This window comes from Pseudophryne corroboree, chromosome 4 (genome assembly GCF_028390025.1).
Source record: "Pseudophryne corroboree isolate aPseCor3 chromosome 4, aPseCor3.hap2, whole genome shotgun sequence".
NCBI classification, from domain to species: Eukaryota; Metazoa; Chordata; class Amphibia; order Anura; family Myobatrachidae; genus Pseudophryne; species Pseudophryne corroboree.
The window spans coordinates 428,056,469-428,084,235 of record NC_086447.1 but is presented as its reverse complement, the minus strand read 5'-3'; the positions used below and the strand labels follow the sequence as shown (position 1 = coordinate 428,084,235).

At 47.1% G+C, this 27,767-nt stretch overlaps 1 protein-coding gene across 2 annotated transcripts in view; it reads left to right on the top strand.

Annotated features, from left to right (window-relative positions):
- Window positions 1-27,767, top strand: part of PHIP (pleckstrin homology domain interacting protein) — a 546,843-nt gene that overhangs the window by 395,752 nt on the left and 123,324 nt on the right. For both annotated transcript variants that reach the window (XM_063916855.1, XM_063916854.1), the window contains one exon: window positions 11,916-12,068. In XM_063916855.1, the coding sequence (XP_063772925.1) occupies window positions 11,916-12,068 (153 nt within the window). The remainder of the gene's footprint in view (window positions 1-11,915; window positions 12,069-27,767) is intronic.

The window sequence follows — 27,767 nt, the reverse complement described above, 5'->3', positions numbered from 1 at the left end:
TGACTATAGAGCAATTAAAGGATGCTTTCCTTTATATGCGAGATGCTCAGAGAGATATTTGCACTCTGGCATCGAGAGTAAATGCGATGTCCATATCTGCCAGAAGGAGTTTATGGACGTGACAGTGGTCAGGTGATGCGGATTCCAAACGACATATGGAAGTATTGCCGTATAAAGGGGAGGAATTATTTGGCGTCGGTCTATCGGATCTGGTGGCCACGGCAACTGCCGGAAAATCCACCTTTTTACCTCAGACCCCCTCCCAACAGAAAAAGACACCGTCTTTTCAGCCGCAGTCCTTTCGGTCCTATAAGAACAAGCGGACAAAAGGACAGTCATATCTGCCTCGGGGCAGAGGAAGGGGTAAGAGAGGGCAGCAAGCAGCCCCTGCCCAGGAACAGAAGCCCTCTCAGGGTTCTGCAAAGCCCTCAGCATGACGCTGGGGCCTTACAAGCGGACTCAGGAGCGGTGGGGGGTCGACTCAAGAATTTCAGCGCACAGTGGGCTTGCTCACAGGTGGACCCCTGGATCCTGCAGGTAGTATCTCAGGGTTACAGGTTGGAATTCGAGAAGTCTCCCCCTCGCAGGTTCCTAAAGTCTGCTTTGCCAACGTCTCCCTCAGACAGGGCGACGGTATTGGAAGCCATTCACAAGCTGTTTTCTCAGCAGGTGATAGTCAAGGTACCCCTCCTACAACAGGGAAAGGGGTATTACTCCACGCTATTTGTGGTACCGAAGCCGGACGGCTCGGTAAGACCTATTCTAAATCTGAAATCTTTGAACCTGTACATACAAAAATTCAAGTTCAAGATGGAGTCACTCAGAGCAGTGATAGCGAATCTGGAAGAAGGGGACTTTATGGTGTCCCTGGACATAAAGGATGCTTACCTGCATGTCCCAATTTGCCCTTCACATCAAGGGTACCTCAGGTTCGTGGTGCAAAACTGTCATTATCAGTTTCAGACGCTGCCGTTTGGATTGTCCACGGCACCTCGGGTCTTTACCAAGGTAATGGCCGAAATGATGATTCTTCTGCGAAGAAGAGGCGTATTAATTATCCCTTACTTGGACGATCTCCTGATAAGGGCAAGGTCCAGAGAACAGCTGGAGGACGGAGTAGCACTAACCCGACTAGTGCTGCAACAACACGGGTGGATTCTGAATTTTCCAAAATCTCAGTTGACCCCGACGACACGTCTGCTGTTCCTGGGAATGATTCTGGACACGGTTCAGAAAAAGGTGTTTCTTCCGGAGGAGAAAGCCAGGGAGTTATCCGAACTTGTCAGGAACCTCCTAAAACCAGGGAAAGTGTCTGTGCATCAATGCACAAGAGTCCTGGGAAAGATGGTGGCTTCTTACGAAGCGATTCCATTCGGCAGATTCCACGCACGAACTTTTCAGTGGGATCTGCTGGACAAATGGTCCGGATCACATCTGCATATGCATCAGCGGATAACCTTATCGCCACGGACAAGGGTGTCTCTTCTGTGGTGGTTGCAGAGTGCTCATCTGTTAGAGGGACGCAGATTCGGCATACAGGACTGGGTCCTGGTGACCACGGATGCCAGTCTGAGAGGCTGGGGAGCGGTCACACAGGGAAGAAACTTCCAGGGAGTATGGTCAAGCCTTGAGATGTCTCTTCACATAAATATACTGGAGCTAAGAGCGATTTACAATGCTCTAAGTCTGGCAAAACCCCTGCTTCAGGGTCAGCCGGTGTTGATCCAGTCGGACAACATCACGGCAGTCGCCCACGTAAACAGACAGGGCGGCACAAGAAGCAGGACAGCAATGGCAGAAGCTGCAAGGATTCTTCGCTGGGCGGAAGATCATGTGATAGCACTGTCAGCAGTATTCATTCCGGGAGTGGACAACTGGGAAGCAGACTTCCTCAGCAGACACGATCTACACCCGGGAGAGTGGGGACTTCATCCAGAAGTCTTCCACATGATTGTGAACCGTTGGGAAAAACCAATGGTGGATATGATGGCGTCCCGCCTCAACAAAAAACTGGACAGGTATTGCGCCAGGTCAAGAGACCCTCAGGCAATAGCTGTGGACGCTCTGGTAACACCGTGGGTGTTCCAGTCAGTGTATGTGTTCCCTCCTCTGCCTCTCATACCAAAAGTACTGAGAATTATACGGCAAAAGGGAGTAAGAACGATACTAGTGGCTCCGGATTGGCCAAGAAGAACTTGGTACCCGGAACTTCAAGAGATGCTCACGGAGGATCCGTGGCCTCTACCTCTAAGACGGGACCTGCTTCAGCAGGGACCGTGTCTATTCCAAGACTTACCGCGGCTGCATTTGACGGCATGGCGGTTGAACGCCGAATTCTAAGGGAAAAAGGCATTCCGGAAGAGGTCATTCCTACACTGGTAAAAGCCAGGAAGGAGGTGACTGCACAACATTATCACCGCATTTGGAGAAAATATGTTGCGTGGTGTGAGGCCAGGAAGGCCCCACGGAGGAATTTCAACTGGGTCGATTCCTACATTTCCTGCAAACAGGATTGTCTATGGGCCTCAAATTGGGGTCCATTAAGGTTCAAATTTCGGCCCTGTCGATTTTCTTCCAGAAAGAATTGGCTTCAGTTCCTGAAGTCCAGACTTTTGTAAAAGGAGTACTACATATACAGCCCCCGGTTGTGCCCCCAGTGGCACCGTGGGATCTTAATGTAGTCTTGGATTTTCTCAAATCCCATTGGTTTGAGCCGCTCAAATCGGTGGAGTTGAAGTATCTTACATGGAAAGTAACCATGCTACTGGCCCTGGCTTCAGCCAGGAGAGTATCAGAATTGGCGGCTTTATCATATAAGAGCCCATATCTGATTTTCCATACGGACAGGGCAGAACTGCGGACGCGTCCTCATTTTCTGCCTAAGGTGGTGTCAGCGTTTCACCTGAACCAGCCTATTGTGGTGCCTGCGGCTACTAACGATTTGGAGGATTCCAAGTTGTTGGACGTGGTCCGGGCATTGAAAATATATATTTCAAGAACGGCGGGAGTCAGAAAGTCTGACTCACTGTTTATATTGTATGCACCCAACAAGATGGGTGCTCCTGCTTCTAAGCAGACGATTGCTCGTTGGATTTGTAGCACAATTCAACTTGCACATTCTGTGGCAGGCTTGCCACAACCTAAATCTGTCAAGGCCCATTCCACAAGGAAAGTGGGCTCATCCTGGGCGGCTGCCCGGGGGGTCTCGGCATTACAACTCTGCCGAGCTGCTACTTGGTCAGGGGCAAACACGTTTGCAAAATTCTACAAATTTGATACCCTGGCTGAGGAGGACCTTGAGTTCTCTCATTCGGTGCTGCAGAGTCATCCGCACTCTCCCGCCCGTTTGGGAGCTTTGGTATAATCCCCATGGTCCTTACGGAGTCCCCAGCATCCACTTAGGACGTTAGAGAAAATAAGAATTTACTTACCGATAATTCTATTTCTCGTAGTCCGTAGTGGATGCTGGGCGCCCATCCCAAGTGCGGATTGTCTGCAATACTTGTACATAGTTATTGTTACAAACAAATTCGGGTTGTTATTGTTGTAAGCCGTCTGTTCAGAGGCTCCTACGTTTGTCATACTGTTAACTGGGTTCAGATCACAAGTTATACGGTGTGATTGGTGTGGCTGGTATGAGTCTTAACCGGGATTCAATATCCTTCCTTATTGTGTACGCTCGTCCGGGCACAGTATCCTAACTGAGGCTTGGAGGAGGGTCATAGGGGGTGGAGCCAGTACACACCACCTAATCCTAAAGCTTTATTTTTGTGCCCTGTCTCCAGCGGAGCCGCTATTCCCCATGGTCCTTACGGAGTCCCCAGCATCCACTACGGACTACGAGAAATAGAATTATCGGTAAGTAAATTCTTATTTTTCTGGAGATTAGAGCCATTTACAAGGCCCTAAGCAAAACAAGGCCCCTTCTTCACCAGCCGTACTGTTCCAATCAGACAACATCACGGCGCTCGCCCATGTAAACAGGCAGGGCGGCACAAGAAGCAGGAGGGCAATGGCAGAAGCCACAAGGATTCCCCGTTGGGCGGAAAATCATGTGGTAGCACTGGCAGCAGTGTTCATTCCGGGAGTGGACAACTGGGAAGCAGACTTCCGCAGCAGACTCCACCCGGGAGAATAGGGACTTCATCCAGAAGTCTTCCAAATGCTAGTAAACCGTTGGGAAAGACCACAGGTGGACATGATGGCGTCCCGCCTCAATAAAAAAGATATTGCGCCAGGTCAAGGGAACCTCAGGCGATCGCTGTTGACGCTCTAGTGACACCGCGGGTGTACCAGTCGGTTTATGTGTTCCCTCCTCTCCCTCTCATACCCAAGGTACTGAGGATAATAAGAAAAAGAGGAGTAAGAACTATACTCATTGTTTCGGATTGGCCAAGAAGGGCTTGGTACCCGGAACTTCAAGAGATGATCTCAGAGGACCCATGGCCTCTGCCACTCAGACAGGATCTGCTGCAGCAGGGGCCCTGTCTGTTCAAAGACTTACCGCGGCTGCGTTGACGGCATGGCGGTTGAACACCGGATCCTGAGTGAAAAAGGCATTCCGGAGGTAGTCATTCTTTTCCTGATCAAAGCCAGGAAGGATGTCAGCCTGAAGTTCAGACGTTGTAAGGGAGTGCTGCATATTCAGCCCCTTCTTTGTGCCCCAGTGGCACCTTGGGATCTCAATGTGGTTTTGGAGTTCCTGGAATCACATTGGTTTGAGCCACTTAAACCCGTGGATTGAAATCTCACATGAAAAGTGGTCATGTGTTGGCTCTGGCTTCGGCCAGGCATGTGTCAGAATTGCCGGCTTTGTCATAAAAAAAGCCCTTACCTGACTTTCCATATGGATAGGGCAGAGTTGAGGACTCGTCCTCACTTTCTCCCGAAGGTGGTATCAGGTTTTCACTTGTACCAACCTACTATTGGTGCCTGCGGCTACTAGGGACCTGGAGGATTCCAAGTTACTGGACGTAGTCAGGGCCCTGAAAAATTATATTTCCAGGACGGCTGGAGTCAGGAAAACTGACTCGCTGTTTATCCTAGATGCACCCAACAAGCTGGGTGCTCCTGCTTCTAAGCAGACTATAGCGCGCTGGATTTGTAGCACTATTCAGCTTGCGCATTCTGCGGTGGGACTACCGCAGCCTAAATCTCTAAAAGCCCATTCCACAAGGAAGGTGGGCTCATCTTGGGCGGCTGCCCGAGGGGTCTCGGCTTTACGACTTGGCCGAGCTGCTACTTGGTCAGGGACAAACACGTTTGCAAAATTTTATAAATTTGATACCCTGGCTGAGGAGGACCTGGAGTTCTCTCATTCGGTGCTGCAGAGTCATCCGCACTCTCCCGCCCGTTTGGGAGCTTTGGTATAATCCCCATGGTCCTTACGGAGTCCCCAGCATCCACTAGGACGTCAGAAAATAAGATTTTACTCACCGGTAAATCTATTTCTCGTAGTCCGTAGTGGATGCTGGGCGCCCATCCCAAGTGCGGATTGTCTGCAATACTTGTAAATAGTTATTGTTACACAAATCGGGTTGTTATTGCGAACCATCTATTCAGAGGTTCCATTGTTATCATACTGTTAACCGGGGTTCCTATCACGAGTTATATGGTGTGATTGGTGTGGCTGGTATGAGTCTTACCCGGGATTCAAAATCCTTCCTTATTGTGTCAGCTCTTCCTGGCACAGTGTCCTAACTGAGGCTTGGAGGAGGGTCATAGGGGGAGGAGCCAGTGCACACCAGATTGTCCTAAAGCTTTCTTTAGATGTGCCCAGTCTCCTGCGGAGCCGTCTATTCCCCATGGTCCTTACGGAGTCCCCAGCATCCACTACGGACTACGAGAAATAGATTTACCGGTGAGTAAAATCTTATTTTTTCTTATCTGGAGATCTCTTGTTGTTCCCCTCATTCTATAATTAGTAAGCTTATTGTTGGGCATATATCTCTCGGAGAGCCTTACATTCTCAGGGCGATCTACAATGCCCTTCTACAAGCTGCTTCTCTCCTCCAACATCAGGCCATACAGGTCTAGTCAGACAATGCCACGGCAGTGGCATACATAAACAAGGAGGAACAAAAAGCAGGACCACAATGCGAGAGATGTCCAGGATGCTCCTCTTGGCGGAACGCAACGCCAGGGCCATGTCAGCCATCTTCACTGCAGCATTGGACAACTGGGAAGTAGACTTCCTCAGCAGGCGCGTCCTGCACCCAGGGGAGTGGGGCCTTCACCCACAGGTGTTTCAGCTGTTGGTACAACGGTGGGGCTGCCCGCTGATGAACATGATGGATGCTCGATTCAACAAGACGCTGCGTCAATACTGATCCAAGACAAGGGATCCACAAGCTGCGGCGGTGGACGCTCTGACGGTGCCGTGGACTTATCAGTTCATCTGTCTGTTCCCTCCGATTCCTCTCATTCCCAGAGTCCTCAAGAGGCTAAAAAGGGTACACGTTCAGGCAATCCTGATGGCCCGGATTGGCCCCGCTGGCCTGGTATGCGGACTTCCTTGCCATGTCCCTCGAAGAGCCCTGGCCTCTGCCGCTTCAAAAGGACCTTCTTCTGCAAGGTCCATTCACCTATCCAGACTTACCATGGCTATGTTTGACGGCATGGCGGTTGAAAGGGAGATCCTGACAAGTTTATCTCGACTATGGTCCAGGCTAGCAAGGTGGTCACATCTAAGCATTACCACCGCATCTGGAAAATGTATGTCTCCTGGTGTGGGAGTCGACCGTACGCCACTGCAGATTTTCACCTGGGCAGGTTTTTGATCTTCCTGCAAGCAGGTTTGGATATGTGCCTTCGTTTCGGATCCGTCAAGGTTCAGATCACGGCCTTGTCTATTTTCTTCCAAAAACAGATGGCAATTATCCCGGAAGTCCAGACATTCCTAAAAGGTGTTCATCGTATTCAACCACCCTTGAATACGTGGGAATCTCCGTTTGGTCCTGACCTTTCTGCAATCAAGAGTGATTTGAACCATTGCACCGGGTGGACTTTAAATATTTGACTTTGGAGAATGTCATGTTGTTGGCCTTGGCATGAGCGAGGTGTGTCTCGGATTTGGGGCCTTATTCTGTGGGAGCCCTTACCTGGCGTTTCACGAGGATAGAGCGGAGCTCAGGACTCGTCCACAGTTTCTGCCTAAGGTTGTGTTGGCATTTCACATCAACCAGCCGATTGTGGTTCCTGTGTTGTCTGACACTTCAGTTGCCTCAAAATCCTTGGATGTTGTTTGGGCTTTGAAGGTGTATGCAAAGAGAACTACTAGTCACTGGAAATCTGATTCCCTGTTTGTTCTCTGACACTACGAAGATTAGATGTCCTGCTTCAAAGCAGTCCATTGCTCGTTGGATCTGGCCTTGACACTGCCAAATTCTGTCCAGGCCCACTCTGCAAGGTCGGTGGGTTCTTCCTGGGTGGCTGCTCGTAGTGTCTCAGCTTTGCAGTTATGCCGAGCTGCTACTTGGTCTGGTTCGAACACTTTTTTGTAAAGTTTTATAAGTTCGATACCTTGGCTACTGAGGACCTTCAGTTTGGTCGCTTGGTTTTGAAGGGGTCTGAGCACTCTCTCACCCGTTCTGGGAGCTTTGGGATATTCCCATGGTAACTTTTACCATCCCGGTATCCCCTAGGATGTGAGAGAAAAATGTGATTTTGATACCTACCGGTAAATCCTTTTCTCGTAGTCCATAAGGGATACTGGAGTTCACTTAGTACGATGGGGTATAGAAGGGGTCTAAAGGAGCCGGTGCACTTTAAATTTCTTCAACTGGTTGTGCTGGCTCCTCCCCTCTATGCCCCCTCCTACAGCCAGTATAGGTAAAACAGTGACCGAAGGAGAAAGGACATACTTGAAAGAAGAATATAACAATAAGTGGTGAGATTCATACACCAGCACACCATAACATAAAACGGCTGGTAACAGCAGTAAAATTGAACAGGTAAACTTCAACCAAGAACCTGCAGACAAGGCAACGCACTGAGGCGGGCGCCCAGTATTCCTTATGGACTAAGAGAAAGGGATTTACCGGTAGTTCTTAAAATCCCGTTTTCTCTAGCATCCATAAGGGATACTGGGGTTCACTTAGTACGTTGGGGATGTCCCAAAGCTTCCAGAACGGTCGAGAGTGTGCGTAGACGTCTGCAACACCGCCTGCCCAAACTGGGAATCCTCTTTGGCCAGGGTATCAAATCTGTAGAACTTCACAAAGGTTTTCTTCCCCGACCACATAGCAGCTCGGCATAGTTGAAAGGCCGAGACGCCACGCGCAGCCGCCCTGGAAGACCCCACCAATCTTGTAGAGTGGGCCTTCAGAGACTTAGGAACCGGTAAGCCTGCTGACACACAGGCTTGTTGGATAGCCTAATCCAATGCGCAATGGACTGCTTAGAAGTAGGGCAACCCTCCTTCTGTACATCATAGAGTGAATCCGTCTTTCTGATCCGAGCTGTCATTTTGATATACATCTTCAAGGCTCGCACAGCATCCAATTACTCCGGAGAAGCAGAAGTGCCAGCACTAGACGGGACCACAATTGGTTGATTCAGGGTGAATGCAGAGACGACCTTCGGCAGGAACTGCAGCCTAGTCCGGAGCTACGCTCTGTCTTCGTAAAAGACCAAGTAGGGACTTTTACACGATAGGGCCCCCAATTCTGAAACGCATCTAGCAGAAGCCAGGGCCAGTAAAATCACCATTTTCCACATGAGGTACTTGTCTTCCACCATCGTCAGAGGTTCAAACCAGGAGGACTATAGAAATTTCAACACGCATTAAAATCCCAAGGTGCAGTAGGCGGCACAAACGGAGGTTGTATGTGAAGTACTCCTTGCAGAAGGTCTGGACTTCTGGCAACACTGTCAACTTCTTCTGAAAGTAAATTGAGAGAGATTTCACTGGACCTTAAGTTAACCCAGATATAAACCCTTATCCACACCAGCCTGCAATAAACGTAAGAAACATCCCAAGTGGAATTCTGCAAGTGGATATGTGCGTTCCTCGCACCAAGAGACATCTCTTCTCCAGATATGATGATGATATTTTTGACACCACAGGCTTTCTGGCCTGAACCATTGTGCGTTCCTCGCACCAAGAGACATCTCTTCTCCAGATATGATGATGATATTTTTGACACCACAGGCTTTCTGGCCTGAACCATGGTAGCAATAACCTTCTTGAAAAGGCCTTTGTGAGCTAGGATGTTCCGCTTAACTTCCAAGCCGTCAAATGAAGACTCTAAGATCTTTTCTTATTGGCAGAGGCCAAGGGTCTGTGACTGACATTTCCAGAAGATATGCATACCACGCACTCCGAGGCCAATCCGGGGGAATCAGAATTGCCTGGACCTCCTGATCCCTGATTCGCTTGAGCACCCTCGGGATCAATGGAATCGGATCAAACGGGTAGACCAGCCGGTAAGGCCAAGGAGACGTCAGTGCATCTATTGGCCCCTGGTCCTGGAGCAATACCAGCGAATCTTCTTGTTGAGTTGAGAAGCCATCTTGTCTATCTATGGGCAGCCCCGCAGGTCGATCTGTTGAAACACCTGTTAGTGGAGACACCACTCTCCCGGGTGGAGATCTTGACAACTCAGGAAGTCCGCTTCCCAGTTGTCCACCCCTGGAATGAAGATGGCTGATATTGCTTTTGCGTTTCTTTCTGCCCAGAGGAGTATTTTTTACACCTCCCGCATGCAGGCTCTACTTTTTGTTCCTCTTTGTCGATTCATGTAGGCCACCGCCGTGGCATTGTCGGACTGAACCTGGATCGCATGATTCGTGAGCAGAGGAGAGGCCTGAAGCAGAGCATTGTAGACCGTCCGATGTTCCAGAATGTTAATCGGAAGTAGAGCTTCACGTGTTGACCACCTTCTCTGGAACTGAGCCCCTTGGGTGACAGCTCCCCATCCTCTCAGACTCGCATCTGTCGTGAGGAGGATCCAATCCTGAATCTGCGACCTTCCAGCACTTTTGAGGACTGTAGCCACCACAGGATGGAGATCCTGGCCTGAGGTGACAGAAGTATTATCCGTTGCATCTGCAGATGTGACCCAGACCACTTGCTCGGGAGATCCAATTGAAATGTTTTGGCATGGAACCTTCCGTACTGGATGGCCTTGTATGAGACTACCATCTTTCCCAACAATTTTATGCAAAGATGGATGGATATTCGAGTATGCCACTGGAGCAGATGGACCATCTCCTGGAGTGTCCTTGCTTTGTCCTCTGGGAGGAACACTTTCAGAGCCACAGTATCTAGGGTGAAAAACGGGAGCGCGCATATGTTTGTAGCACATGTTCTTGCGATAAACGCAAAAAAATTTCACACTAAAATTTGCAGCGATTTCATGGCTAAAAGGATACTCCCCGTGAGTGTGAAGAAGCTGTTTGCAGGGAGAGTGAATGATCTTATACCTTGAAGTGATATGAACAAAACCAGTTTATAATACAGTACATGGGGATTTTTAAATAAAAGTTCAGATCGTCAAGAAATGCATGCTGTAAAGTTGATAGTACCCATTTACAGAATGCAGTTAAATGAGAAAAGGTGATGCAGTGTCAAACTACTGTAGCAGGGAAATATGTTTTTCACTGTTAATTCAACTGTTATGGGGCATATTCAATTGCAGTCGAAAAGTTTTCGACTTTTTAAGGTTGAATCCTGACTCGACCTATTCAGAGCTTTTCGACAAGTCGAGGCATTCGACTTGTCGAAAAGCACGTGGATCGACGGAATAGCTGCCGATCCACGACAGGATCCCGACAGGTTTTGGCCCCCTTTTCGACTATCTCAATCCGACATCAAAATGATGTCGGAATGAGATGGCCCCGGAGGAGGGGGGGGAGCCGCAGCGAGATGGGGGTACAGCCGGAGGGCATACAGGAGATCAGCGCTGCAGCAGGATGTCACTCACCCGCCCCGACCCCTCACGGCAGCTTCCACCTGGCTCCAGCACGCTGATCCCCTCTGGCTGCCGCCGGCTGTCCCCCCCGCGGCTCGCCCCGCCCTCGCCTCCTCTGGGTCCCATCTAATATTCGACTTGAAAAAGTTGAATTTTAGATGGGATTGAATAGGGGTTGTCGGATCCATTCCGACAAATACATGTCGGAATAGATCCGACTTTAATTGAATATATCCTTTAACTTAAACATTTGTGATTGAACACATTTTGTAGTAAAAAGCAAACAGCTGACCTATGTTTAGGATATACTATGTCTGATGGAGACTCATGCTACATCTGAACCAGTTGGGCAACTGGTGAAAAGAGATAAATTGCCCTGATAGGCTATGTAAAATCCAGGTCACTATGGTATCTTAAACTATACCTTGCTGTAATAACAATTGCAAGCAGGATAATAAATACTTTTAAAATAAATCACTGGTTGCATTACATACAGATACATGAGGGATGAAAGAAGATGGTTCGTTACCACCAATTTAAGAGAACAGTCAAATAGTTAAGTTACACTGTGCTTACACACTTTGAGCCAAATGTAATAGAGTGAGAGTTTCAGAAAGTGAGAGATTTAGTAAGATTTGCCGTTTTTTTATTTTATTATTTTTTAAAGTGGCAATCATTTACACAGTAAGATCCAACCTGGTTTTGCAGTGTAAATGATTGCCACTTTAAAAAAACAAACTGAAAAACCTTACCAAATCTCTCACTTTCTGAAACTCTCACCCTATTACATTTGGCTCCATGTGTATTAAAACACACAGCTGCCTCCAAGATAATAGAGGAAACATTGCTGTTCAAATTATCCTGTAGAATGTCAGTGATCAATAAAAAAAAAATGTAATTAATTTCAGAACTGTTTAACTGCATAGTACATAGCTCTGAATCGTATTATGATTGAATATGTAACAGTAATTAATTAGGCATCTCTGTTTTATATGTTTTCAGGACTATCGAGACATTATTGAAACGCCAATGGATTTTGGTACAGTAAAAAAAAAATTGGAGGCTGGAAATTATGAATCTCCCTCCGAACTGTGCAAGGATGTGAGGCTGATTTTCAGCAATTCAAAGTCATACACACCAAGCAAAAGATCAAAGGTTTGTCTGGTTATTTTATGGTTATTATATACATGCAGCTTTGAGAAGGAGGGTAGGGTTTTTCTTTTGTTATAGAGTATTTTAGTTAATTTTTTGAGACATGCAGGTTTTCTGGTTAATTTCAAATGGATCATAACATTATATATTTAATTGCATAGCACTTTCTGCATATGCCACTTATTCTACTTGCAGCATGGCATAGAGATAAACTGATCTCCTACTGTATTTTACCATAAGTCAAGGCAAACTGCTCATCTGTGGAAGCAATTAGGAATTGTTTTTAGATTACACAGCAGTTTATATTGGCTCTTATTTTTAATATTTTCATATACTCGATATTGACACTACTACTATGCTGTAAACATGTATTAATTGATCAATTTAGTTATTTCAGAGTCCAATATATACAGAGTTAGCTTTATTTTATTTTTTGTGTATGAGTAATCTGTAACCTTTCTTGCACTTTGATATTTGATAAGGTAGTCAGAGGAGAATGAGATACAGCTGTAGTTTGATTAAAACGAACTATTGTGACAGTCTGGGATTACTTTGTCTCCCTTTTGATGTTAAACAAATGATGGGGTTCTCAACCCGACCTGACTGTATGTGTCACCTGGCACCAGGGGTGTATCTAGGGGTCTGAGCGCCCCTGGCAAAGAAAAGGACTGGCGCCCCACACCCGCTCATATTTGAAATATCGAAGGCGCATGTGCCAAAAAGGGGGCATGGCCACTCAATAGAACTCAAATACAAATTACACCACTCCGTAGCATTCCTTACTAACATTACACAGCACAGTTATGTCCGTTGTTTCACGTTACGCTACACAATAGCACCGCTTATACACATTATGCCATACAGTAGGGCCTATAATAAATATATATATATATATATATATATATATATATATATATATATATCTCTCCAAAAAATGCTAACCCATTATACCATAATATATTTCTTTTTCATCCACTAGGGGTCACTGGAGTACTCTTGGGATATGGACGGCGTAGCAGAAACAAAGGCACTGAATATTTAAATTTAGAACTCTCCACCCCTCCATATCCCAGAGTACCTCAGTGTACGACCTCAGTGTTTTTTCCGTGCTCAAAGCACTAACAACGGCTTGTGGGATTCCCACACTTTGTGGAAGATTTTTATTAATTTTTCATTTTTATTTTTTAATTTTCAATTTTTACTATACATCCCTTCCCAGTTTATTGAAAAACATGGGTCCGGGATAGTGCCGCTGCAACAGCGCATGGCGTGTCGGTCCTCACAAAGAGCACCCTCACAGCCACAGGCCCACTGGCCTGCAACAGCTGGACGGAACTTACATAAAGAAGCCCCGTCACAGCCATAAAAAAGTGATCAAAGAGCTGGACGGAGCTTACAGAAAGAAGCCCCGTCACAGCCATGAAGAGGATCAAGCAGCTGAACGGAGCTTACAGATAGAAGCCCCGTCGCAGCTACGCCCGGAAAGCTCTGAGCTTAGAATAAGGTATGCTGGGGAAAACGGGGCGGTCAGCGCAGGCGGCCGCCCCGCTGTGTGGTGTGCCGTTCACAGTGAAGGGGGAGGTCAGCTCCCGCTGCCGCCCGAGGTGTGGGGACATTGTAGCGCTTAGCGCACGCCGCTGCTCGCTCCACTTGGCGCCCGTTCCGCCGCTGGTCTCCCCACTCAGCGCCCTCCCCACACGGCCACAGTCTTCAGCACAAGACCTCCGGCCAGGCCTCTGCTGATCTGCTCTCAGAGGCTGCCGCCCGCCGCAGCTCTCTCGCTATGGGGTCCGTTACAGCCGCTTCGTACAGCGCTCCGTACAACAGGGCGCCGTCATCGCTCCCTGCAGTGAGCGTCCCAGCTCACCGCTAACAGCAGAGAGTACAAGGAGGGACGGAGACCCGCCGCACAGACAGCGGGGCTCTCACATAGAAACCCGGGCAGCTTGACTAGCAACGCGCTCCGGCCAGCCGATTTCGGCTGCTCGGGGTTATGGTCCTTCGCCTCCCTGCATTCCCAGCTCCCCGCTGAGACACAGCGCTACAGGGAGTACAGGGAAGGGGGAGGGAGTGGGGGACCTGGCAGATTACTGCATGGCTGCAGCTGCCAGATGCATGTAATAGGCTGTTGAGCCTATATATATATATATTTATGTATAAAAGTTATTAATATTAACAGAAGATATTAAAGGCAGAGCTTATATTAAAGGTCATCTGCCTGTGATGTTATTGTAACCTGCATGTGCTGTGATGATCAGTGTATATTAGACTGTGATTATCATGGGCAGCAGATATTGTAATTTCTCCTATGAGTTACAATGTAAGCATGGCATGGGGGCCATTTTTAATCATGTTTCCTGTTGCTGCCATAATTCCAGAACATTCCTACACTACATCTCTTCGCCACCGGAGGCGCAGGGGTGTTAGTGGGAAAAAATTTGGGTCAGGTTTCACATAGGCCATGTAAACTGTATTTAGCCATAAATATATTTATCCATAAGTGTATATATATATATATATATATATATATATATATATATATATATATATTACGCACTTTAAGTCTGTCCTTTGGCTATTGTGGTGTCTGTCTGTATAAGCATACAACACAGACTAAATATAAGGTTTACTATAATGTCGGTACATAAATCTACCGCAAATTCTGTTGGTTTGTACGTTTCCACTCCGGAAGCAGGGTCAGTCCCAGATCCTATGTTAAGCATAACGCCTCTCCACACGAGCGGTAAGATCGGAGTCTCCAAAGTTACTCCGCAAGCTCTAACAAAGGATTTTCAGTCCAGGGTATTAATTTATACTTATAATTTAATCTGACAATTATACAAACCTCACAGCGGTACCTACCACTGACAAGGGTACATTAAACCAGCAGTCAGATAGTGCGGGGGTTTGACAACCATACATTGCTAATAACAGTGAGTCAGTGTCTCAAATTTTACAGAGATTATGTAGACTCTAACATCTAATCTGTCGATTTTCCTAAACAACAGATTTTCAATGAGTTATTAGTTACAATATCTGACTAACAGTTAACTCTATTTACCCGTTCTAAATGGGACAATACGTCATTGGTGAATTCGTCTGTGACAAACATTATAAACATTTGGGTCACTAGACGCTCTATGTATGTAAACAATGACGATCATTGTTAATAAAAAGCTGCAGAGTATTTCTGTAAAGCTTCGGCTAACACGATTCTAGCTTTTCATCGTCGCTAGTTTCACCAAAACAAGCCTAGAACTTGTTTAATGCTAATTTGATATTCAGACAAAAGATTACCCGACGTTTAATCCCTTTAGACTTCAGTTTTTGTTTCAAGGCTGTGGTACAAAAACAGTCACGACTTGTAACGACATGGTGCTAAAGTCAACAAGCCAGTGGCTTAACGGCCTCTTAGGTCATCTAGCATTTCCAATTGTGGAAGCGCGCCGTTACACGTGACATTTGCCGGGTTTTCCAAACATCCACTCATGGATGTATCAGCTATTTACATCTGCTGGTTTCAGCTGTTTTTATTTCCACACCTGGTACACCAACAGAGTCAGGGTTACTTATTCCCCTCTGTTTGGGGTAGCGAAGCCGAAGGGCTCCGTCGCAGTATCAATCAGCAAGTCACTTACTACAGTTGGAAATGGATTTACTGCAGTTAGTACTTGCATAGTTGAAGCCACAAGATTGCATGATTATGCTTGATCTTCACAATGTGTATTTACCCATTCCGGGTTGGTCACCGCATAACAGGTTCTTGCGTTTTGCAATACGCCACAACCATTAACCATTTCAGATTCTACCGTTTGGCCTCTTGTCAGTGCCTCGGGTATTCACCAAGGTGATGTTGGGGCAATAGCTCATTTCAGAGCCCTAGCGGTGACAATCGTTACATATTTAGACGATCTGCTCATAAGAACTCTGTCTCAACAGAAGTTCATCTTACTTGCGCTACTAATGTACACCACGGTAGCAGGTCAAGTTCGAAAACAATCGCATCTAATTCCGTCTAAACGACTTCAGTTCCTAGGTAAGATTATAAATACGGTAAATCTAAGAGATTTAACTACTACACCAGCAAGAACAAATATACCAACTAGTACAATTCGTGCAAAAGCCACGCACACTAGCGGTACATTGGTGTATTCGCCTATTAGGAACAATGATGTGTTTTCAAAGCGCTGGAACAATGATGTTTTTTCAAAGCGCTTTAGTTCGCCGGGTTTCAGGGCGAGAGTGTATATACTCTGGACGAGAGTCTCAGAGGTTCAGGAGTTGTAGTTAAAAAGATCAGCGACAGGGGTTCTAAAACGGATCACGACAGATTGCTGTCTATAAATGTCCTGGAACTCCGTGCAATTTACAATGCACTATATGCTTCGCTTTCAGTCTGTCCCAAGTGCAGTCAGACAACGCAACGGGAGTTGCATACACAACAACCAGGGAGGACCGAGAAGCCGCATGGCAATGCGGCAGGTAGTTCGAATCCTCAAATTGCCCAGAACACCATTAGGTGATGTTGTCTACGGGGATCATTCCGGGAGTGGACATCTGTTAGACAGATGATCTCAACCGTCGGAATTTTTATCCATAAAACTGGGCATTTCATCCACAGGTGTTTCATATGTGAATCCACAAGTGGGGTTACCCTCAGGTATACATGATGGCATCTCGCCACAATTACAATCGCTCAGTATGTGTACAGAGCGAGAGATCACAAGAGCAGTGGCAGTGGAGGTCTCACATTCGTGTGGTCATACAGCTTCGTGTATCTGCCTCCACCATTTTCCTCTGCTCTCTTTCTATCTCTCCGTTGCTAAAACGGATCATAAGACAGTTCGTCACAGTCATACTAGTGATATCTCATGGATTTCGGAGAGCTTGCTTCTCAAAGCTCCAAAGAATACTTGCACACGATCTTGGGCCCTCATAATACGTCCAACCTGTTACAACAGGGACCGTTCGTTGACCCCTATTCACATATGTACCGCGGCTGCGGTTGACGGGGTGGGGGTTCAGACCACCCTCTTAAGGAAATACATAGGGCATTACAGTATTGGTATACCAACCATGTTATGAGCTAGGAAGCCGCTTACGGCAGCTCATTATTACACAATTTGGTGTGCCTATATAGGTGGGTGTGAGGCTCAGAAGTTTCCGACATCATCTTTCACGTTACCCGTATTCTGTTATTTACAGACGGGGTGGGATGGAGAACTGCGTTTATCTGCACTGAGGGTGCAGGTATCTGTGTGGTCAATTTATTTTCACAGACGTTTGAATCTATTGCGTAGGTACACACCTTTTTTACAAGGTGTGTCATCAAGGTGCAGCCTCCATTTATCCCACCTACAGCGCCATGCGACTTGAAGCTGGGTTCAGATTTCTTACAGTTTTCATATTTTTTGAACCCTTACAACAAATGGGTATTAAGTTTCTCAATTGGAAAACGTTTTCTTCTAGCCGTAGCTTCGGCAAGGGGTTTTGTTTTCATATTTGGGTGTCTTGTATTCCAAGCCACCGTATTTGAGTTTTATCATAACAAAGCAGAACTTCGGACCAATTCCGATTTCTTATTCTTCACAGCAATAAACCAAGAGTGGTTCCTGTGTTGACAGCACATTCTAGAATTATGAATGTGGTACACGCATTACGCGTCTATATGTCCCGAACGTCTACAGTACGTAATACGTATACGTTGTTTGTTATATATGATGCTGCCAACTGGAGTTAGCCAGTTTCTCAGCAAACATTATCCAGTTGGATAAAAATGACTACAAGTCAGGCTTATTTTAAGGCTAAGTTACAGTCGCCTACGTCAGTAATAGCTCATCCCACAGGTTCTGTGGGAATGTCATGACCAGCTGGTCGTGCAGCGTCTACGACGCGGCTACATAGCCTTCAGTGCGCACGTTTGTGCGCGTTTACACGTTATAAAACGGTTGCACGTTTGTGCGCGTTTACACGTTATGAAACGGTTGCGGCATCAGCATCTAGCTTTGGCCGTCAACTGTTACAGGTGTCAAACAGCTCTCCCGCCCACGAGGGAAGCTTTGGTACGTCCCAAGAGTACTCCAGTGACCCCTAGTGGATGAAAAAGAAAGTAGGATTTTGGTACTTACCAGGTAAATCCTTTTCTTTGAATCCATAGGGGGCACTGGACGCCCACCCAGAGCAGTTTTACCTTGGTTGTTTGTTTTACCTTGGTTGTTTTAAGCTCAAAGGAGCTTATGATAACACATTTTACCAGGGTTGTATTAAGCTCAGAGGAGCTTATGGTAAGAAAATTTCACCGATTGGTTCAAATTATAAAGGTCTATCGGTTATGGTGTCAACTGTTTAGTTGACAGTAACGTTATGGGTCAACTTTGTTGTTGTCCGTTATGTGATAGGAATTCTCCATTGTCAACCTCTCTATAGTCTTGTTCGCTCAGTAAAAAACACTGAGGTCGTACACTGAGGTACTCTGGGATATGGAGGGGTGGAGAGTTCTAAATTTAAATATTCAGTGCCTTTGTTTCTGCTACGCCGTCCATATCCCAAGAGTACTCCAGTGCCCCCTATGGATTCAAAGAAAAGGATTTACCTGGTAAGTACCAAAATCCTACTATCCATTCCAACAAGAAGAGGTGCACTCACCAGGGACTTTTCAGCAGGTTTTATTAACTCACATCACCAATGTAGACAAAAACTTAACGTAACCTTTCTCAAGACATCCCACCAGTAGAAGACACACACACACACACACACACACACACATATTATATATAGTGGTCATAGTGGAAATTGTGAAGTGGGGGTATGGAAAAGTGAAGGTTGTAATTATGTGCGCACCGAAGGCGTGTGCACTCAGGGAAAATGAGGCGTGGCCACTCAAAAGGGGGCATGTCCTTAAGTGTAGTGTACCACATCATATACCCCTTATACACATTATGCACCACAATAGTAGGACCCCTTATACCATCTAGTACTAGTGCCCCTTACACATTATGCCACACTGCATGAGCCAAAATTCACATTATGCAACACGGAATGAGCCAAAATTCACATTACCCCACACAGTATGATCCAAAATTCACATCACCCCACACAGTATGAGCCAAAATTCACATCCCACCCACATTACCCCCCAAAATTCACATTTCCACACACAGTATGATCCAAAATTCACATCACCCCACACAGTATGATTCAAAATTCACATTACCCCACACAGTATGATTCAAAATTCACATTACCCCACACAGTATGATCCAAAATTCAGGGACAGGGAGAGTGACAGCAGGGACATAGTTACAGGGAGAGTGACAGCAGGGACAGTGACAGAGAGACAGCAGGGAGAGTGACAGAGAGACAGACAGAGGGACAGTACCTGTGCAGCTGATGGGGCTGTGGTCGGCGGCGGTGCAGAGGCTGAAGTCAGCGGCAGTGAGGAGAAGGCCCTGGGCAGTGGTGGTGACCAGGAGAAGGTCCTGGGTGGCGTAGCGGAGGATGACATGGGCGGCAGCGGTGAAGAGGAGGAAGCCCAGGGCAGCGGCTGTGTGGAGATGGCTGGCGTCACCGTTTTTAAATCTATTCCAGTGTATACCGGCCCACTTTGGGCAATATATATATATATATATACACACACACACACACACACACACACACACACACACACACACACACACACACACACACACACACAATATTCCCCAGCACTCCAGGATCCCCTTAGGGTAACGTGTTCCAGGGCACTCCTAGGGGGTATGTGCCCCAAAATATGCAGGCAGGAATGAACAGGCAGAACTCGGAGACTCCTAAATAGTAAAATATCCCAACAGGGTGGTTTCATTAATCTACATTTCGGGGATGGTCTTCCTTTCCGGTCCTGAAGAAGGGGAAATCACTCCCGAAACGTAATTAATAAAAGCACCCTCTTGGGACATTTCACTATTTTCGAGTCACTGAGTGCCACTAAATAATCGCAGGGTGGTGGCAGCACTCTTCAGACTTGCACAGTGTCCGTGGTATATCCCCAAAACATGACGGCGTAATGGTCAATAAACGGACACTGCCTTAAGGACCCTGTGCAAGTCTGATGAGTGCCGCCGCCACCACCCTGCGATATTATATATATATATATATATCTATCCAATAAAGTAGGAGCACTCACCAGTCTTCATAATATTCTGAATTTTATTAGCAGCAAGACATCAATAGAGGGATGTAATCGACGTTTCGGTTCCCAGTGGAACCTTTGTCAAGATCATAGAGCACAATAAGTGGTCCCCTTATAAACCCTAGAGTGACCCTCCCCCTAATTAATGTAATTATAGTTTATCAAGTAATCCACCAACATCAAACATCTAAAATCTACATGTAAAGACACTACATAGACAAACACAACATATACATAAAAGATAGAATCCATAGTTACCGGATAGACACATGATTCACTACTACCCGCTGTACTCAGCGGTAAACTTGCGGCGTGCGTTTCACTGCGCACTTGACTTCCGGTATCTGGAACGCAAGTTCCGGACACCTGACCAGAAGTACTCAATATCATCACTCGAATCTCACATAGACTACCGGCTCACAATAATCCAGTCTCCATGGAGACATGACAACAAATCAGAAGGATTTGTAACCGGAGCAGCATCTTAAAAATGTTTGTTAATATGGTGTAGCCAAATTGTGAGATATTGATAGAGGCAAAATAGTGAACCTTACATGTGTCTATTCGGAAAGGTCACACAAAGTCAGCAGCACGTGGACTATAGTAAATTCTAGCAAAATCTAATCTCTAGAGCAGTGGTTCCCAAACTTTTTTTAATCACAGCGCCCTTGAGCATCAGAATTTTGTTCACGGCGCCCCTAGGTCAAAAGTTTCTTATTGAGAAATAACTCAAAATGAAATGAATATAAACCTGGGCATGGACACAGACCGTCCACTTAAAGGAGCCACAGAAAGCAAAAAAATGAAAAATATAATAAAAATAAAAATGAAAAAGAAAAAAGCAGATATTTATTCCATATGTCCATGAAAATTCATTCCAGAAAGATGCCATATTGGATGCCCTCATTCAGGCCCTTGGGGCGTATAGTGTCCAGTCGAAAGATCCATGAAGCCTCGCGTTGGAGCAATCATTTTGCTCTATCCCCACCTCTCTTTAAAGGAGCTATACGATCTATAATCATACATTTCAATGAAGCCAGAGTATGTTTCGCCTCATAAAAGTGCCTAGCAACAGGCTTATCCGAATGTCCCTCACTTAGTGCTGTTCTGATGGACAAGCGGTGATTCGCCATCCTTTCACGGAATGGACGCACCGTTTTGCCCACATACATCAGGGAACATGGACACGTAAGTGTATAGATGATAAAGTCAGAGGTACAACTCACTCGCTGGCTGATCTTAATTTTCTGTCCTGTATGTGGATGGTGGAAATATTCACCGGAGGTCATGCTCCTGCAAGTCGTGCAATTCACGCATCGATAACACCTACTAATAAAATTCAGAATATTATGAAGACTGGTGAGTGCTCCTACTTTATTGGATATATTTGTACTAATGGATCTTGAGGATTCATTTTTGTTTGGAAGCCACCCCAGCATCTGTGGATAAGGCCAGAGTGTGGACTGTTCCTGTGAATATATATATATATATATATATATATACATACATACACACATATATATATATATATGTGTGTGTGTGTATATATATATATATATATACATACATACACACATATATGTGTATGTATGTATGTATATATATATATATATGTATACATACATATACACACATACGTATATATACATATATATTATAAATTTTTTATATATTTGTAATTTGTACCACCGAGCACTCCCCCCCCCCCCCCCCCCCCCCCCTCCTCCACCGTTAGTCCCTCACCCACACTGACGCCCATGTTCGACCATAGCAGGCAGCCGCTGTCACAGTAATTGGCGCCGGAGTCCGACACCGCGCTACAATCAAGAAACTACACCTTACCTGCGGCCCTTGCTGCAGTGACCTCCCGGCAGCAAAGGCTGCTGGGGGCTGTAGTTTATGTAGTTTCCTGATTGTAGCGCTGTGTCGGGCCGCGGCCAATTACAGTGACTGCCGCTGCTGCGGCTGCCTGCTATGGTCTTCAGTGCAGCAGGTGTCAGTTCGGGGTGACGAACTACCGGGGCGGGGGGGAGAGACACCTTGGGGGGCGGGAGTGGACAGCTGCGTAATATTAAATCTACCTACTGGCCGTGGGTGGCACCGCTGTGCGGCGCCCCTCCTCGGCTGGTGCCCCTGGCGAGTGCCATCCTGGCCAATAGGTAGATACGCCCCTGCCTGGCACCAATAATATCCTGTTTTTAGGAAAAAGTTGCTGCTACCACCAGGCTCCTCCTTGGGCACCTAGGACAATTTTCCAAGTTAGTTTGTTTTAGTTTATTGCAGAATTTTTTTAATTTTTTTTTTAGTGGATTGCCCTGACCACTGTCCTTACAGCTGGAGCCTCACTCATCTAGCCTTTTCTGCTGCGCCTAGGTGCACCATGGTTTATTAGCATAAGCCTTTCATCTATTGTTCTCAGCTGAAATACAATACAGAGTGAACAGTACAGCAGGGGATTAAGGGGTCTATTCATGAAGCAGTGAAAAGAGTGGAGAAGTGAGCCTGTGGAGATGTTGCCCATGGCAACCAATCAGCTGCTCCGTACAATTGTATAGTATGCAAATAATAATTGTTACGTCAATGCTGATTGGTTACCATGGGCAACTTTTCCACTGGCTCACTTCTCCACATTTTTCACTGCTTCGTGAATAGACCCTTAAGTCATTACAGCAGGGGATTAAGTCCGACTGCCCTGACTCAGTTAATCCTATTAAAGGGATAGATGAGCAAGTCTCCATCTGTACATTAGGGCACAAGGATAGTAGGCTCAGGAGACACTGTATAATATGTCAGGTGATGGCTGTTATTCTTAGGTAGTAACTGGTTCAAGTGCAGGATCTTTAGTAAAAGTGTTTATTGCTTAGAGATATATATTAAATGGGCCGTTACATGCCCCCCCCCCCCCCCCAATTTCTCTTACGTCCTAGAGGATGCTGGGGACTCCGTAAGGACCATGGGGAATAGACGGGCTCCACAGGAGACATGGGCACTAAAAAATAACTTTAAGTATGGGTGTGCATTGGCTCCTCCCTATATGCCCCTCCTCCAGACCACAGTTTGATACTGTGCCCAGAGGAGACTGGGTGCATTACAGGGAGCTCTCCTGAGTTTCCTGGAGAAAAGTATTTTGTTAGGTTTTTTATTTTCAGGGAGACCTGCTGGCAACAGGCTCCCTGCATCGTGGGACAGAGGAGAGAAAAGCAGACCTACTTAAATGTTAGGCTCTGCTTCTTAGGTTACTGGACACCATTAGCTCCAGAGGGAGTCAGAACGCAGGTCTCCCCTTGCGGTTCGTCCTGGAGCCGCGCCGCCGTCCTCCTCGCAGAGCCGGAAGATAGAAGCCGGGTGAGTATAGGAAGGCAGAAGACTTCAGAGGCGGCAGAATACTTCAGAGCTTCACTAAGGTAACGCTGCGCGCCATTGCTCCCACACAGCGCACACTGTTGGGTGCAGGGCGCAGGGGGGGGGGGGGGGGGGGGGGCGCCCTGGGCAGCAATGTTATACCTCTAGGACTGGCTATATAGATATATACACTTTATTTGGTGTTATTTTTGAGAATTCCACTGCCAGTTTGTTTAAAAGAGCGGGACCGAAGCCCGCCGCTGAGGGGGCGGAGCTTGTTCCTCAGCACTCACCAGCGCCATTTTCTCCACAGCACATGCTGAGAAGCTGGCTCCCCGGACTCTCCCCTGCTGATAACCGGTGACAGAGGGTTTTAAAGAGGGGGGGGGGGCACATAATTGGCGCAGTATATATATATATATATATATAAAAATAAAAGAGCGCTATATCTAGGTAATTTCTCTAACGTCCTAGTGGATGCTGGGAACTCCGAAAGGACCATGGGGAATAGCGGCTCTGCAGGAGACTGGGCACAACTAAAGGAAGCTTTAGGTCACCTGGTGTGCACTGGCTCCTCCCACTATGACCCTCCTCCAAGCCTCAGTTAGATCTTTGTGCCCGGCCGAGCTGGATGCACACTAGGGGCTCTCCTGAGCTTTTAGAAAGAAAGTATATGTTAGGTTTTTTATTTTACAGTGAGACCTGCTGGCAACAGGCTCACTGCACCGAGGGACTAAGGGGAGAAGAAGCGAACCTACCTGCTTGCAGCTAGCTTGGGCTTCTTAGGCTACTGGACACCATTAGCTCCAGAGGGATCGACCGCATGGAACTGGCCTTGGTGTTCGTTCCCGGAGCCGCGCCGCCGTCCCCCTTACAGAGCCATAAGCAAGAAGAGGTCCGGAAAATCGGCGGCAGAAGACTTCTGTCTTCACCAAGGTAGCACACAGCACTGCAGCTGTGCGCCATTGCTCCTCATACACACTTCACACTCCGGTCACTGAGGGTGCAGGGCGCTGGGGAGGGGCGCCCTGAGAAGCAATAAAAACACCTTGGCTGGCAAAACAATCACAATATATAGCCCCAGAGGCTATATATGTGATAAATACCCCTGCCAGAATCCATAAAAAAGCGGGAGAAAAGTCAGCGAAAAAGGGGCGGAGCTATCTCCCTCAGCACACTGGCGCCATTTTCTCTTCACAGTGCAGCTGGAAGACAGCTCCCCAGGCTCTCCCCTGTTGTTTTCAGGCTCAAAGGGTTAAAAAGAGAGGGGGGGCACTAAATTAAGGCGCAATATTGTTAATACAAGCAGCTATTGGGGAAAATTCACTCAGTTATAGTGTTAATCCCCACATTATATGGCGTACCCTTTCCCGCCAGAGGATAAGTTACGCTGGGAGATATCCCCTAGGGTGGATAAGGCGCTCACATGGTTGTCAAAAAAGATGGCACTGCCGTCTTAGGATACGGCCACTTTGAAGGTACCTGTTGATAAAAAGCAGGAGGCTATCCTGAAGTCTGTATTTACACACTCAGGTACTAGACTGAGAGCAGATCGTGCTGCTGCAGCGTGGTCGGTGACCCTGTCAAACATACTAGTTTGCTAACATAAGAACATATTAAAGACGTCGTCTTATATATGAGGGATGCACAGAGGGATATTTTGCCGGCTGGCATCCAAAATTAATGTAATGTCCATTCTGTCAGGAGGGTATTAGAGACCTGTCACTGGACAGGTGATGCTGACTTTAAAAGGCAGGTTCTGCCTTATAAGGGTGAGGAATTGTTGGGGATGGTCTCTGGGACCTCGTATCCACAGCAACAGCTGGGAAGAAAAATTTTTACCTCAGGTTTCCTCACAGACTAGGAACTGTATTATCAGGTACAGTCCTTTCGCCTTCAGAAAAGCAAGCGGGTCAAAGGCGCTTCCTTTCTGCACAGAGACAAGGGAAGAGGGAAAAAGCTGCACCAGTCAGCCAGTTCCCAGAATCAAAATTCTTCTCCCGCTTCCTCTGAGTCCACCGCATGACGCGGGGGCTCCACAGGCGTAGCCAGGTACGGTGGGGGGCCGCCTCAAAAATGTCAGCGATCAGTGGGCTCGCTCACAGGTGGATCCCTGTTTCCTTCAAGTAGTATTTCAGGGGTACAAGCTGGAATTTGAGATGTCTCCCCCCCCCCCCCCCCGCCGTTTCCCCAAATCTGCCTTGTCGACAACTCCCTCAGGCAGGGAGGCTGTGCTAGAGGCAATTCACAAGCTGTATTCCCAGCAGGTGATAGTCAAGGTGCCCCTACTTCAACAAGGACGGGGTTACTATTCCACACTGTTTGGGGTACTGAAACCGCACGGTTCGGTGTGACCCATTTTATATTTAAAATCCTTGTACACATACATAAAAAAAAAAATTCAAGTTCAAGATGGAATCGCTCAGGGCGGTTATTGCAAGCCTGGACGAGGGGGATTACATGGTATCCCTGGACATCAAGGATGCTTACCTGCATGTCCCCATTTACCATCCTCACCAGGAGTACCTCAGATTTGTGGTACAGGATTGCCAGTACCGAGTCCAGACACTGCCGTTTGGACTGTACATGGCACCGAGGGTGTTTACCAAGGTAATGGCCGAAATGACGATACTCCTTCGAAAAAAGGGAGTTTTAATTATCCCGTACTTGGACAATCTCCTTATAAAGGCGAGGTCCAAGGAGCAGTTGTTAGTCGGGGTAGCACTATCTCGGAAAGTGCTACAACAGCACGGTTGGATTCTAAACAGTCCAAAGTCACAGCTGGTTCCTACGACACGTCTACTGTTCCTGGGGATGGTTCTGGACACAGACCAGAAAAAAGTGTTTCTCCCGGAGGAGAAAGCCAAGGAGCTGTCATCTCTAGTCAGAGACCTCCTGAAGCCGAAACAGGTATCGGTGCATCATTGCACGCGAGTCCTGGGAAAAATGGTAGCTTCCTACGAAGCAATCCCATTCGGCAGGTTCCATGCAAGAACTTTTCAGTGGGACCTGTTGGACAAGTGGTCCGGATCGCATCTTCAGATGCATCGTCTGATAACCCTGTCTCCAAGGACCAGGGTATCTCTACTGTGGTGGCTGCAGAGTGCCCATCTTCAAGAGGGCCGCAGGTTCGGCATACAGGACTGGGTCCTGGTGACCATGGATGCCAGCCTTTGAGGCTGGGGGGCAGTCACACAGGGAAGAAACTTCCAGGGACTTTGGTCAAGTCAGGAGACTTCCCTACACATAAATATTCTGGAACTGAGGGCCATTTACAATGCCCTGATTCAGGCAAGGCCTCTGCTTCAAAACCAGCCGGTACTGATCCAATCAGACAACATCACGGCAGTCGCCCATGTAAACCGACAGGGCGGCACAAGAAGCAGGATGGCGATGGCAGAAGCCACAAGGATTCTCCTATGGGCGAAAAATCACGTGTTAGCACTGTCAGCAGTGTTCATTCCGGGAGTGGACAACTGGGAAGCAGACTTCCTCAGCAGACACGATCTACACCCGGGAGAGTGGGGACTTCATCCAGAAGTCTTCCAACTGATGGTAAACCGTTGGGAAAGGCCACAGGTGGACATGATGGCGTCCCGCTTAAACAAAAAAAAAAAAAAAAACTAGAGAAATATTGCGCCAGGTCAAGAGACCCTCAGGCAATAGCTGTGGACGCTCTAGTGACACCGTGGGTGTACCAGTCGGTTTATGTGTTCCCCCCTCTGCCTCTCATACCAAAGGTACTGAGAATAATAAGAAGGCGAGGAGTAAGAACGATACTCGTGGTTCCGGATTGGCCAAGAAGAGCTTGGTACCCAGAACTTCAAGAAATGATATCAGAGGACCCATGGCCTCTACCGCTCAGACAGGATCTGCTACAGCAGGGGCCCTGTCTGTTCCAAGACTTACCGCGACTGCGTTTGACGGCATGGCGGTTGAACACCAGATCCTACAGGAAAAATTCCGGAGGAAGTCATTCCTACGCTGATTAAAGCTTGGAAAGAAGTAACCGCAAACCATTGTCACCGTATTTGGCGAAAATATGTTGCGTGGTGTGAGGCCAGGAAGGCCCCAACGGAGGAATTTCAGCTGGGTCGATTTCTGCACTTCCTACAGTCAGGAGTGACTATGGGCCTAAAACTGGGTTCCATTAAGGTCCAGATTTCGGCTCTGTCGATTTTCTTTCAGAAAGA